The following is a 15,799-nucleotide window of genomic DNA, read 5'->3' as shown; positions in this document are numbered from 1 at the left end:
AAATTGCCTTTGAGAACATGAAATTTCATCTTTTCTTTTTTGCAATTTCTATAAAATATGCAAATTTTTGTGGGCATAATTTTATAATGATGAAAAGATCTGTTATGATTTGTAAATATTTCAAAAATTGAAAATTCAAGATATGAATTTTTTACGAAATTGATACATCCTCATGATCATATTTACATTACAACGAATAAACAGTTTCTCTACTAATACTTGAAAAAAAAAACAAAAAAAAACAAAAAAAGAAACAAAAACAAAAATTACTTAAATTTAGCAAACCAAAATGGATAGCATTATCATTTTGGCTATCTATGATTTGGGCCATTTCAGTGAAAACTAATTTAGTCATGTTACAAAATTTAATTTATCTCTGAAAAGATGCATGCAAAAAAATGATAGTTAACTGAATCACTGAGGCAGTATTTGAAATTTGAAACATTTCAACTACTTGAATTAATACATTGTTTTAATTTATAAATAAGATAATAAATTAAATGTAAATAATTTCAAATATAGATTATCGTTTTTAAATTTTTCAGTAAATTAAAGAAATGTTATTTTGATATGTATATACCTGCGTATATTAATTAAATTAATTATTAAATGAATTTTAGTTTTGTTATTTTTCACGTTATTGAAAATGTTTGAAGAAGAAGAGCCTGGAAAACCAAAGAATTGGGGTTGTACTATTACAATTATTTTATTGGTATGAAATTTTCTCGTCTTTTTTTTCACTTTTTTTTTTTTGTTTCTCTTTTTTATCGATTAAGTGATAAGCAATGATAAGGAAAGCAATGAATAAACAATAGAACAAGAAATACAAATTTCTAATTTTTAGCTTTCATGATTAGATCAATTTTAGGATAAAAAGAGCAATGAAGAATGATAAGAAGATTTGCAAAATAAAATGAAATTAACAATTTACGTATGAAAATAAAATTAAATTTTTAACTTCTCAAATGAAATACCAACTAGATGCTCTTTTTTTTTGTTACAAATTTAAAAAATTAGTTTTTGTTGCAAAATTAGTAAAAATTTTCAGCTCATTTTCACAATTACATATTAATTAAATTTTGCTAATTTTTCAAAAAAAAAAATTAGAGTTTATTAATTTGGTTACTTTTAATTAATCGATAATTTTCGGAGGATTTCTATGAATTTATTAAAAAAATGAAAAGTAAAATTGCATTGTATGCTTATTTCTTTTTTTTTTTTGGAAATTATAAAACAGTATTAAAAAAAGTAAATTTGATTTTGTAAAAATTTTGTTAGATTTCATAATTTTGCTAATTTTTCAAAGATCTTTTTTTTTTCTTTTTTTTTTTAAGATAATGCTTTTGAATATAACCGTAATTATTGTATGTCGAATATTGCTTGATTCACATGATGGAAATAATCATTATTTGTTAGATGGTACTTTTTTTTTCATTTCTATTTTTGCTAATTTTTTTTTTTTGGATAAAATTTAAAATTTTTGTAGTCAACACTTTATGAATGTTCAAATTTTTTCAAGAATTTTAACTTTTTAAAGTTTCAAAATTTTTTGAAAACTGTAATTACAAGCTTGATTAATTCCTTTTAATTTTTAATTTTAAAAAATTTTAAAAATCTTTTTAATTTTAAAATCTAAAATTACGATTAATAAATATATATATATATATGTATATATCGAAATGTTTAGAAAAAATTCGAGAAAAATTAACATTTTTCCTGGGTATGTTCGCTATGTCTTTTTGCTTCTATTGTTGTTGTTGTTTCTGTTGTGGTGGTTCATTATGCCGGTATGTTTTTATTTTGGTACTTTTTTAATCAAATAACTTAAATAATTTAATTTTTAACTTTTACTCGATTATTATTTGTTAACATTAATCATGTTAATTAGATAATTTGATTATATTTTAGCACGGCCACTAATTAGTAGCATTAATTGAACTACTGAAGTAACTTAATTCTATTTCCATCAGAGGTGATTAACACTAATCAAATTAGTTAAACAATTTAATTCTACATATATTTAACTATAACATTAAAAACTATTTAATCACATGATAAATGATATGTTTAATGCTAATACCTGATGAATAATTAAAGTTATGGCTTCCGGATTACAAGAATCCGGTAGTCACAGTTGCAATTTTAGATGGATTGCAAATTGTCACCGCAAATTTTTCGATCCATCCAAATTATTATCAGGTGCAATTAAAACAATCGAAGAAGCACCTGCAACACGCAAAAGACGAAGTATGAAAAGAGTAAAACAAATTTTGTCATATTTATCATTTCTATGTAGTTTAAATTTTAATTAGATTAAAATCATATCAGAAATTTTAAAAATAATTATAATTCTTTGAAAGAAAAAATAAAAACTTCGAAAAGTATTTGTGAAGTTGAAAATTTCAAAATAATACCATACTGTATTATTATAATTCATCCATTAATCTTGCTCAAAAAAACCTATTTTAAAATTAAAAAATGGAAAAAAATTATCAAAATTTATCTCAACCAATATATATTTTCTATAATCTTTTCAAATTATTTAATTTAATTTTATTCTAGGATTTATTTCTGCTAAAAATAATAATATCTTTTAAAATTTCATTTTCATTTAAAATATTTCATGTGATTACAGAAAATCCATTCTTCATCTTTGATGTTTCCAATAATGGTGATTGTATGATGGTTGATGTAGCAAATAACGAAAAGGTTCAAATTGTATTTTTCTATTTTTTTCTTTTCAAAAAATTTATTAATTAATTTACAAATTAATTCTAAACCTTATAAACAAATTGTGCACAATGAATGTGATAATTCGTACGTTTGCATATAGTACATTAATTAAATGAATTAATTCAAAATTAATTTCAAAAATTGACCAATTTTTTATTTCGAAATAATTTTTGATTAATTTATATTTTCAGTAAAGAAGTAAAAAAAATCAGCGAAAATATAATAGAGTAATAATTGAATAGCAATTAATGTAACTGTTTAATTTATAACTGTTTAATTAATTCCGATACATTCCAAATAATTTGATACATTTATTAAATTATGTGGAAAAGTTAAAATTTTGATTGATATTTGCTAGGTGAAAAATCAATAATTTATCATATAAAATAGATTAAATAGGCTTAAGACATTTATATGCAATTTTTAATAAAATATAGCTTCAAAATATTTTTGACGACAATTTCCTGTATAAGTTGCTAATTTGATAAATTCAACAATAATTTAAGAAAAAAAAAAGTGTCATAATTAATTTTCAGTCTTATGCATTTGCTAATGACGCATTTACGAATTCATCCGAACATCGATCAAATCATAGTAATAATTCGAAAAGAATTCTAATACCAAATGATGACAAATTGGCCAATTATTCAAAGTTCAAATGTCAATTTCAACGTAGGAAAAGTCTTTAAATGAATAATTTATAATAAGATAAATTTATGACAATTGCACTTCTGTCTTTCAGTTAATTTTTCACTTGCAATTTATACATTTTCCTTCAATATAATGTAAAAAATAAGTAATAAATATTTTTAAATCAAATTTGAAATGATCATATCATTTCAAAAATGAAAGACAAATTGGTTGATTCCGAATTGAATTACTAAATTATTTGAAAAAATGAATTATTTCAAAATTCTACAATTTCTTACTTTTGAACATTTCAAATATTAATAATTTCTTGTTTGTTCCCTCTTTTTTAAATGTTGCCAATTTAATTTTATTAAAGATTAACACAAAGCATTACTTAATTATGGAAATAAAAAATTCTTTACATTAAAAAAGAAAAGTGTTATTGAATAACTTTGGATGATTTTTATCACATTGTATGCTAATTTAAAAAAAACTTTTTACAGATTTTTAAATTCGTAAAATTTTGCAATTTTTATTGTACAAATATGTATGCATATTACAAATGTTGTGAATTAAATAAAGTTTCCTTTTTCTCTAAAAAAAATTATGCAAATTCTCCAAGAGCAAAATAACAAATCACACTGCAAATTAAGATATTTGTGCGCTCAGTAAGCAATGCGTATGTATTCGATGTGTGGGTGTATTTGTGCGCGTATTGGTACATGTGTATACATGTGTGCTTATTTCATGTGTGTGTGGGTGTATTTGTGGGCGTATTGGTACATGTATATGTGTATACATGTGTGCTTATTCATGTGTGTGTGGGTGTATTTGTGGGCGTATTGGTACAAGTGTGTATAGCATGTGTGCTTATTTCATGTGTGGGTGTATTTGTGGGCGTATTGGTACATGTATGTCCACAGATGTGTGCTTATTCATGTATGTCTGGGCGTATTTGCGGGCGTATTGGTATACGTATGTGTGTATAAATGTGTACTTGTTCATGTGTGTGTTTGTGAATGCATATATGTGGGCAAGTTGACCCATGTGGGTGTATGTAGGAGAGCGGAGCGTTCGCAGATCCGGGCGTGTTAATGCACGTGTGTGGGTATTTGTGGGCAATGAGACGGGCGTGTAGGTGTGTGGGCGTGCGGCTGTGTGAGCGTGCGCGTATGTATGGATGTATATGGGCATGTTGGTCGTGCGGACATATATGGGAGTGCAGAGCATTCGTAAATCTGGACGTGTTAATGCACGTGGTGGGTGTTTGTGGGTAATGGGGCGGACGGTGTGGATGTATGTAGGCTTGTGGGCGTATGTGGGGGTGCGGAGCATTCGTAGATTTGGGCATGTTAATACACGAGTGTGGGTGTTTGTGAGCAATGGGGTGGACACGTGGGTGTATGTAGGCGTATGAGACATTTGAAAAAGTGGAGCAAAAAATATAGATAATCCCGAAAAAATGTTGGCCTTAATGGAATATTGGCTAAGGTTGAAATCATTCCTTCCAGTTATTTTGTTTATTCAAATAAGGCTTATTTATTTTTTATTTGGTAATCGGTATGGCTATTAATGGCAAACTATCACATGTCATACGTCAACTATACGTCACATTATGTCTGCTATGAGGTGCATTTAGTTGTAATAATTATTTAGTTGTGGGGAAGTTTGAAATATGGAACAAAACTTGATAGTATTTCATGCGGTCTTATCATTTATCACTAACATATACCACATATAGCTCATGATAATACTAAATTCTCGTACTAAAATGGCTTTATTACTCTCTTGGCATTGATTATCATTCATTGCATTGAATTATTGTGATATCATAATCGAGTGCTAACTAATTTGCATCATTTTAGCCCATTTATTTAAATTGGCATCCTATTTCGGAAGAGGATTATAAAATTAAAATTTTTTATTCACAGCAAGTTTCTGTCTAATAAATTGTATAGTGCTGATAAATGTATTTATGATAGCATTTGATTCAGATCATTGATAAGATAGAGAGCACGTAATATTCATTTAGCAGAAAGACACAAATCACAAATATGCAAATTTTGACGGCAAGATTTACAAAGATTATTCAAATATATTGAATAATTTATTATTAGATCATACAGAAGTCTTGCAGTTTTTGTAAAATTTAAAAAAAAAAATTGGAAAATTCTGAACTATTTTATTTTTTGCATTAAGTTATGATAACCAAGAATTTTTTTATTTCTTGCAAGCAAGAATTGATTAATTGAATGATATATCCGTTCACATGATATGGAACGGTCGACGAAATTACCAGTGATAAGAATGCAAAAAGCATAAATTCTAATGTTAGTGATAAAGATTTGTCAAATAGTCTATGCCATGTATTATCAGTTGTTGCAAATCAATGTAATAATTAATAATGCACTACATAATTTCAAATCTTAATTACTACATCGCAAAAATATCAGTTATCATATCACCAGCTTATCATTTAATCATTGGTTTCAAGTAGAAGCAATACTTTTTAGCTAAGCAACACGAAAAATACATTATAACGTTGCGAGAAAAATTGATTTTTACAAAAATTATAAATATTGAACTTTTAAAAACGAAAAAACTTTAAGTAAATGATTTCTTTGTGTACAAATATATATATATGAAAGAGCAAATTTACAGCAAACAATGTTTTCATGTCAATTTTTTTCGTCTTTTTCTCCTTTTTTTTTCGGAATTTTTGACAATATTAATAATTTGTTAAAACATACCTTTTAATTAATCAACAACTTTCTCTCATTAGCACGGATGAAAGTTTTTGTGGAAAAGATAAGCGGAATGTTAGGAATTGCAAAAATGGTATATCTATATAAATTTCAAATTTTTCAGATAGATAATTTGAAAAGAAATGAAACTATAATTTGCAATTAAAATTTTTTTTAAGTAAACAAGTTAAAAAAAGTGGGATTTTAAAAAATGAACCACTAGCATCTCTCACGCAAAACACATTTCATTCGTTATTGTCGTTGTTTTTATTATTATCACCTTTTTTTTCTTTTTTTTAAAAGAATTTTATTGCATAATAAACAGTAATAATGATATCAGTTTTGGGGACGATACTAATAATGAGAATAATAGTAACAGCGACAATAAGAACAATAATTATAACAATAACAACAACAACAATAATAATAATAATAATAATCATAACTACGATAATAGTAATGCTAATTGGACGAGAAGAATTTGAAGGAATTGTTCAAAAAATAAAAATAAAAAATTAAGCAAAATCTTTTAAAAAAAAAGAGAAAGTGGAAGGGCTAAAATTAAAAATAAAAATTACGACAAGAAGATCAAAAAATCAAATACCTTGAGAAATTTGAGAAGCTTCAAATATCATGAAAATTTGCATAAAATAATCATAAATATGTATATATAAATAAATCATAATGGAAAGCTTAAATGACCATTAAGCAATCCAAATGATTATCGGTCAACTTTTCGATCGTAGTTTCATTTCGCTTTCTCGTGGTTTAATATAGTAATTAATAAATGGACGTGTACCACTACCATAAAACCAAAACATATTTCGCATTTTTGATGTTCGATCACCGTATCGTCCATTTAATGCAACATAGCCACAATCATTATGCCACCAACCTCTGAAATAATTTGCTAATATCATCTACCGAAGACGGATCAGGAAAAATTTCCTGATAAGTACATATCAAGTACATATCAAATATGAATGGTTCAGGAATAAGTTTTAATCTATTTATGAACTTTCAATATATAGTATTATTCAAAATTATTTCAAAAATATATTTAAAAAAATAATTTCGGAACAATTATGTACCGGATGTAGATTTAAAAAAAAAAAAAAAGGAAAGAAAAAATATAAATTATAAATTAGGAAATATAAATTTTACTAAATTTAGATTTAATGAAACTAAATCATTAGAACTATTAAATAGAATTATAAATTTCATTAAATTTAAATTTGCATTCACAACCATTTAATGTTTTATTCATTTGTTAATTGCTTAAATATATTAGAATGAATTTCAGATATTAATAAATGTTACCTATGGAAAAGATAAACAAATTAACAAATAAATGAAATAAATAAATTAAGAAATGCTAATTATAATTAATGAAAAACCTGATATTAATCGCTAAATAAGCTGTTTATGAATGAAATTAATCGTAAAACAATAAGTATTGCTGATAAAATGATAAACAAAACAAATTACTAACCCAAAATCACGAAATTGGGCACAATTACCCTGAAATTTATCATTATCCTGATCAATAGTTGTAAATGATTTGCCATTATTCATATAATGAAATCGATCAGTTGTAGTACGCTCGGAAAGATTACCCGCTAGAGCGGATGATATCGAAAGAGTATACTTTTCTGATGCATCACCAATCTAAAATAATAATAAAAACAATAATAGTAATAACAACAATAATAATAGTAATAATAATAATAATAATAATAATAATAATAATAATAATAATAATAATAATAACAATGGAATGAAAAAGTAAGAAATTACATAAATTAGGTGGAGAGCAGACGGATATCAATTACGAAATAAGTGGTAACAATTCTATAGAAAAGTATGATGCATTTGATTGACATAATTGATATTACGATAACAGCAATGATTATTTGAATGATTTGCAAGTTCACTCTTAACTCTTAGAAGGTTCTTTAATGACAATCACTTAAAGAAAAGTATTTAAATCGAAAAAAGAAAAAGCAGAAAAGAAAACAACAAAATGGTTTTGACTGTGATGTGATATGACTAATGACAATAATGATAAATGATAAAACTGTTAGTTCTAATTGCTTTGCTACTTTCACACTATATCCTAATATTTGATCAACTTTTCAGCTTGAAAAAAATGAAGAATTTTCAAATTTCCGCTATTGGAATTAACTGATTTAAATTTGATTGTACAAAATGATAGCGATAGATTTTTGCATTGTGATCTTAGTGTCGCATGACAAAATATATCAAATTGAAATTTTGAAAAATTAAAATAAGTTCTCATTTGCATCTTCGCGACAGCTAACAGTTTAATCTAATAATAATCAATTTCGCAACATTGCCAATTTATTATTTAGCAAACCTGAAAAGCGTATATTTTCCACAATACTAGGAAATTTATTGGAAATATTTTTGGAAATCAAATATTATTTGCATCAAACAGCAAAAAAAAAAACAGGTAAGAAAATGAAAAAGATTTTCTAAATTAAGAATAATCATAAATCAAATCAGGAACAAACACAGTAAAACATAATTCCAATCACTTTCATGTCAGTTTTTTTCCAGCAATCATTTCCAGAAAGTAACATTACAAACATGGTGATAAAAATCTTCCAGAAAAAACTTTGCAAGATTTCACAATAATGTGTACACCTATGAGAAAAATGTTAAAAGTGATATGCAAATATGATTAATGATAATAAAATGATTGATTGTCAAGTAAAATATTTCCATTGAATTAAGAAGAATGCAGAGAATAAGCAGAAATGAAATGATAAATACGGAATTAAAATCCATTTTTAGACAAGAATGATTTATAAGCTTGAACAGTTGAAATTACGGATAAATTGAAAACAATGATCAGATAAGGACAAAGAAAAAACTTGATTAATTGTGATAAATGAAAAAGACAATAAGTGTAAATGTTCCATCCTATATCACTTAACATTTTATCTAAATCAATTAACATTTTAATTTAATTAATGTTTGCTTGCTAAATGTAAATAACGATTAAATACCATTTTGTTTTTTTATAAATAATTTGAGGGAAAGATGATCTAATTCTCTTATTCATAAATTAATTCAGGAAGCAAAATGTTAAATTGCAGGATTAAAATATTTAAAATTGAATAACGGTTTGGTTTAATATTGGAATAACTTATATAAATAAATACAAATAAAGTCTCGAAATTACAATTAGCTACAGCTATTGGCTAACTAAACTAGTAATAATTGTTTATTGTAATAATTATCCTTCCATAAATCATTGTTAGCTTATTTTATAGATTGATAACACGTACTTCTAACATATTTAGATGGTATTTTATGCTATCTTATCACTAGTTAACTTTTTCTTTTTTTGAATAAATATCGAAATTTATAATTGCAATAGGAATTTATAAATATTTATGAAAAATGTTCGGGAAAAAATGAATAGGAATTAAATAAGTTCACAAGATAAGTTAATTAGGATCTGAAAACAGGAATTAATTAAGATCTTAAATCTCACTGTAGTAACAGTTTAATACAATACGGTGACATTATTCATAGTATTTAATTATGAATATTTTTTTTTACTTAAAATATTTTGCATAATAAAATAAAACACAATCATTTTAAGAGTAAAATGATGGATAACAAATGGCAGACATTTTGAGGGTTCCATTCCCGGAAGAAAGTATAGCAAAAGCATCATAAGGGAGCCATAATTCGATTGAAGCTGGATTATTACTGCCTCATCTTCCACACGGTCAATATGCGCATATTCCTTTTGTTTGCAGATGATGAATGTTTTATGGCCACTAATAATAAAGGTCAAGTCAAGCCAAGCTAAGTCAAATCAATGGATATACATAAAGTAGTTTATGTTATTAAATAAATAACCTTTCCAGGGGAAAACATGCTAAAAATGATAACCAAAAATTTCAATAAATTTTAAAATTTTTTGATTTTAAGAAATTTTTTTTTATCAAAAATTGATGAATTTTATTATCTGCCAAGTTATTTGAACCATCTGGCTTTATTTGTCATAAATCGATTAAATGTCTCTCTCGAGCTAATCATGCAGCAATGAAATAAATTTAAGCATATAACGATAATATCAACATTATTACTTTAATATAAATATGTGTCAATGATTATTAATTAAAATTTCGGTGGATAAATCAAAAATTTTGAAAAAATTTGAAGATTTTGCTATAAACTTAAAATGTAACAATAATTTATCTAAATTATAATTTCAATAAATTCAAAATTGTGCACAATTTTGAATTTATTAATATTGTATGATTGCTATGATTAATGAAATATGATTCAAAAAATTCCACAAATATATATTTATATACATTTATCTTCTCATGCATGCTGCCCCTAAAAGGTCAACAATAATGAACAAGAATAGATTGTTAAAGTATATTATGCACCTTAGGATATAACAACATACCGTAGCATTCAATTTTATCACAAATTGATATATTGATGGGAATCAAATTATCAATTGATAAAAGAAGAAATATTGAATTTCAGATATAATAATTACATTATTAATACTTTTAGTAAACAACGATTACATTCTCCATTTCATATCGCAATTCATTTTTGATTTGCAAATTTTAAGTTTTTTTTTTTTGATAAAAAATTTCGATTCACAAATTAAGTACGTTTTCCTTTCCTTTCCTTTTAATTTTTTTTTAAATTGGAAACAAGGTAAGTTAAATTAAACAATGTTAAGCACTAAATACAACAATTCATCATGATTGGCTCATTTTGATGTATAGTTTAAAAGCACTCTTTGGACATTATTATTCTCCAAACGCATATCTCATTTGACATGTTCGATACGTTACATTCGTTTTTCATAGTTATTTAAATCATACCATATCAAAATGACTAGTCTATCCAATTAATTAAATAATTTTCACGGGTACTTGAATAAAACTATGCCATAGCAACTAATCTATTAGTTATGTAAATAATTTATTTTGATAGGTACAATAAATTGATTCAACATAATTTATATTACGAAAAAAAATTTCTTAAATTTCTTTCAAGAAAATTTTTTTTTCTTAAATTTCTTTTCTTAAAAAAATTTCTTAAATTTTCTAACAATATATGATAGTGATAATAACAAGTAATAATAACAAAAAAAAGCACCATGATTAATTATTACGGGAATGATTGAAAGAATGATAATTTGATATGACTAATCATAATTATGTTGATAATGATAGTAATGATGATAACAATAGTGATGATGATGTTAACAACAATGATAATAACAACAATAATGATGATGATGACGATGATAATGATGGTGAAATCAAATAATGATAATGCCAACAATAATATTACCGATTAAAGATAATTGTAACTATGATAATAATATAGATGATAATACTGAGCAATGACAACGATGAACATATTTACCACTGACATATATGAATGCAGGTCAAAAAAAAGTAATATTTGATATGAGTGAATGACAATTTTGTTACGGAAAGAAATTCTCCCTTCTATCCGAAAAAAAAAAGTCATATTTCTTTAATCACCGAATAATTTCATCTGTCCTATTCCCACCCTTACTTACAATTATCATTATAACACAGGTACAGATATATGTATAATATATGTATATCACAATATCATTATTACTACAACTATTATTATTACTAATATTACGACAATTTGATTGCTGACAAGTTGAACGAAACGTTCAAATAATTTTTCTTTCTTTCTTTCTTCTTCAATGATGTGATCAAGGCTATTGCGAAAATTATACCATTAAAAAATATATTCAAAATATCCTCTTTTTTTTCTCAGATATTTATAATTTCGTTACAAAAATATTGAATAAAATTTAATAGATAATTATTACAAAATGATCAATGATCAACAAGTATTTCTAATAAAAAAATTGTTAATTATCTTTGAAATTTTAAAAGATCATATATTTACATACTGTTTATTGGAAAAAATTAGATGACTTAAGTGAAAACATGATTTAACAATTGAAAAGATAGTGGTTAATAAAATAGTAATGAGGTAGTAGTAATAGTAATAACAGTAGTAATAGTAATGGTAGTGGTGGTAGTAGTGGTTGTTGCAGTGGTAGTAGAAGTAGTAGTAATATATAGTAATGGTAATGTAGTAGTACTAATAGTCGTAAAGTAGTAGTTAGTAGTAGTAATAGTATTAGTAATGGAGTAGAAGGAATAGATACAATCAATCGTGAAGTATTCGAATATTTGTTAATCAAACAAGTGCCATCGAGGAAAATGCAATTGGATGAGATAAGATATAAAGAGAATCTTTAAAATTAAAGCTCTTATAAACTGTCTTCCTTCAAATCTTCACTTTTTCATCCAATCTTTTGCTAATTTAATCATTGCATTTATTCAATTATTAAAAAAATGAAAATTTACTACAATATAGTTCAAAATTCATTTGAATCTTTTGTTTTCTTTTTTTTTTCACAAATTCACAACTTATTGTAAATTATATTTTATTTTATTCCAACCTTTTGATGAAAAAATAATATCCAATTTGCTAAATTTGAATATTGAACATAGCGTTTAAACCATTTCAGCACTAAACATCCTTATATTCGCGTAATAATTAATAATCCTGTAATAGTGTAATCAATTTTCCAGTTCAGTTTTCAATTATCCGAATATTGATTGCCAAGTGGTAAGTAATGATAAATAAAGTTAAAAAAAGGAAAAAACGAGTATAAATAAATTATAATCAAATGAATGACAATATTTAAATCCAACTATTGGCAACAAAAAAAAAGGAAAAGAAAAAAAATCATGTTATTTTAAAGTTAATATTTTTAAATCATAAAATATTTTTATTTTCTCTTATATTAAATTATTACACTTTTAATATCTAAGAAAAACTTCCTTAATCAAAAATTGGTTAAAATTCATAAATTGATTGAAATTTATTGACTATCAGGAAGAGGAGCATAGTAAGTCTAGAAATTATGATTTCCTTGGAAGGTTGTTGTAGCTATGTTTGAAAGCTTAATGGTGTCCCCAAGTTTTCCGCCCTAATCCACTTATCAGACCCATTATTATGTGTAAATATTTTGGTAAATGAATAAGCAAAGGCCATTGCAATAAAAATATGCCAACATTTATCAATTTACATGGAAATCAATTAAATGACATGACACATTAATGAAGGAAAAGAAATTAGAAATAAGCTTAATATTGATTTATACATTTTACTATTCAAATAAAACATTAAAAATGCTAGAAAAGAAAAAAAAATGAAAAAAATTGTAAATGATCAAATGTTGTAAGCGTTTTTTCAAATGCTTTCCTTATTTTGATTGTAGAAAAATAATAAAATAATTAAATGATCAATTAATTATTAAATTTCGAATAAATTTTTAAGGAAAATAGTAATAAGCTATGAAGATTTTGTAAAAATTGTGAATATTTTGTATAAATTAAGAATATAATCATTTCGTATAAAATATAATTAAGAAGATTTTGTTGTTATTGTTGTTGTTGTTGTTGTTTTTAACAAAACATTAATCTTTGTACTTTGTTGTCACCAAAATATAAATTGATGAATTTGTTTTGAACAATATGTATGAAATGAAAACATATGTTTTTCTATTAAGCATACTATAATCATTATTATTGACATAGTTTTGTAAATTTTAATTTTAATTCAATTATTCAGAGAAGAAGAAAATAAAAATATTTGAAAATGAAAAGAAAGGAAATTGTCATTCAGAAAAAAAAAAAGAAACCGCATAAGTTGTGATAATAGCCTGAAATTATGTTCTGTTAATAAATCTTAAACGGAAGTAATAGAAGCATTTCAGTAAAAAGAAAAAGAGGACATTTTAGTGTTAGTTGGAATAAATTGCTTGCTGTAAATGAAAAATATCAAGAAAAAAAAAGAAGTGGTTTTTACGTTTGGGAAAAAAAAAATTAGTTGCTGTTGACGTTGAGGACAATGGAATTGGTGAAGCATCAGTTGTTCCAATGGTGGGATGGATGGATTGATAGACAGCTTGGAATCAAAATGTCAAATGAATCAGTTTCGAGAATGGAATTAATTGTGATTTTAAGTGCTCGATCATATCAGTCATTTTAAAAATTTTCATAAATGTGCAAATTTTGCTAATCGTTACAAAAATTTTCACATGTCGCCAAGTTTATAGATTAAAAAAATTATTATTATAGAGCAATGATCGATTGAAAGTTGAAATAAATGAATGAAATTTAAAAATAAAATCAATGGAATATATAAATGGGAGCAAAAATAAATTAATTTAAAAGTGGAACGGTTAAAATGAAGCAAAATAAAGATAGATTAATTTAAACTGAAATTAAATTTGAGTAAATTTATTTAACTGAGAGTAATTTGAGCCATCAGAAATTTCTCATTTAATGTCTTCCTTAATGTTATTTCTGGATATTATCATGCTTGGAAACATTTTAGTGTATCTTTCAAAAGTACATAAATCATCATATTATGGATTATTTCATTACCTTTCAAGCACACTCTTAGAATTGTCCACTCATTAAATGCATTATTTCTAAATTACTATTAAAATGCAGTCATAAAACGATTCACAATAATGATCATGATAATAATGATAATAATCAGTATTAATAATGGTAATAATCAGTATCAATAATAATCATGATAATAATCATGATAAAGTTATGATAATAATTGTCAATTGTTGATTGTAAAACGTAAATCAAATTAAAATTTTTCTTCGAAAAAATTCAGTTTTTCGAATTTTTTTTAAGTAAAAAAAAGAAAGTTCGGAACAATGTCATCAAAATATTTTATTAAAATAACAAAAGAAGAAAAAAAAAGACGTATGAGCTTAATTGATCTATTGAAATGGTGAATATTAATGATGATGTCATGAGCTCAAAAATGGTAAGTGAGATAATGATTATAAAGATTAAAGAAAAAAAAACGGAGAAAGAAAGATATAATACAAATAAGGGTACTTGTTTGATATGCGGATTGGAAAAGAAAAAAGGGAAATTAAATGTATTAGAGGACTGAGACATATATTAAAGGATTTTTGAAGGGAATGAGAAATAATTGTTGAGTTAATAAGTCAATAGATAGGAAGTATAAATAGTTGAAGAGGATGAGGAAAAGAATTAAGCAACTGTGGTAGCAGACATATTACGAATTAAGATTGTGTATAAATAAACAAATCACTCATAAATAAATCAAGTTTTCCTACACAATATGATGACTAAACTAACTGATCAATGGCATACTTATTAAATTATTATTAACATCATTGTTATTAATATTCATATTATTATTCTCGCTAAGAATAGCCAAACGTTGCTCTTGTTGTTGTTGCTAATATTAGCATTATCACTTATTATTATTATGGCTATTATTATTATTATTGCTATCATTATTATCATCATTATTATTATTATTTATATTATTATTATTGTTATTATTATTATTAATATTATTATTATTATTAATTATTATTATTATTATCATTATTACTATTTTTGTTATTATTATTATTATTATTATTATTATTATTATTATCATTATTATTATTATTATTATTATTATTATTATTATTATTATTATTATTATTATTATTATTATTGTTATTATTATTATTATTATTATTATTATTATTATTATTATTATCTATTATT

The 15,799-nt window shown here is 24.5% G+C and overlaps 3 protein-coding genes across 3 annotated transcripts; 1 reads left to right on the top strand and 2 right to left on the bottom strand.

The window, feature by feature from the left end:
- Window positions 1-1,354: 1,354 nt before the first annotated feature.
- LOAG_07093 (hypothetical protein) lies at window positions 1,355-3,422 on the top strand (the record flags this gene model as incomplete). Its single annotated transcript, XM_020447337.1, has 5 exons — window positions 1,355-1,419; window positions 1,688-1,787; window positions 2,147-2,247; window positions 2,636-2,709; window positions 3,270-3,422. The coding sequence occupies exons 2-5, from the start codon at window positions 1,723-1,725 to the stop codon at window positions 3,420-3,422; spliced, it is 393 nt and encodes a 130-aa protein (XP_020302422.1). The 5' UTR covers window positions 1,355-1,419; window positions 1,688-1,722.
- Window positions 3,423-4,233: 811 nt separating this feature from the next.
- Window positions 4,234-4,785, bottom strand: LOAG_07091 (hypothetical protein; the record flags this gene model as incomplete). The annotated part of the gene is made up of 1 exon (XM_003142626.1): window positions 4,234-4,785. One exon carries the CDS (start codon window positions 4,783-4,785, stop codon window positions 4,234-4,236), a length of 552 nt encoding a protein of 183 aa, XP_003142674.1.
- Window positions 4,786-6,835: 2,050 nt separating this feature from the next.
- On the bottom strand, window positions 6,836-7,990 carry LOAG_07090 (hypothetical protein; the record flags this gene model as incomplete). Its single annotated transcript, XM_003142625.1, has 3 exons — window positions 6,836-7,004; window positions 7,600-7,775; window positions 7,940-7,990. The coding sequence occupies 3 exons, from the start codon at window positions 7,988-7,990 to the stop codon at window positions 6,836-6,838; spliced, it is 396 nt and encodes a 131-aa protein (XP_003142673.1).
- Window positions 7,991-15,799: the final 7,809 nt, after the last annotated feature.

Source organism: Loa loa (genome assembly GCF_000183805.2).
Source record: "Loa loa unplaced genomic scaffold supercont3.152, whole genome shotgun sequence".
In the NCBI taxonomy this organism is placed as follows: Eukaryota; Metazoa; Nematoda; class Chromadorea; order Rhabditida; family Onchocercidae; genus Loa; species Loa loa.
The sequence above is the reverse complement of the archived record's forward strand: the minus strand, read 5'-3'. Positions and strand labels throughout refer to the sequence as shown.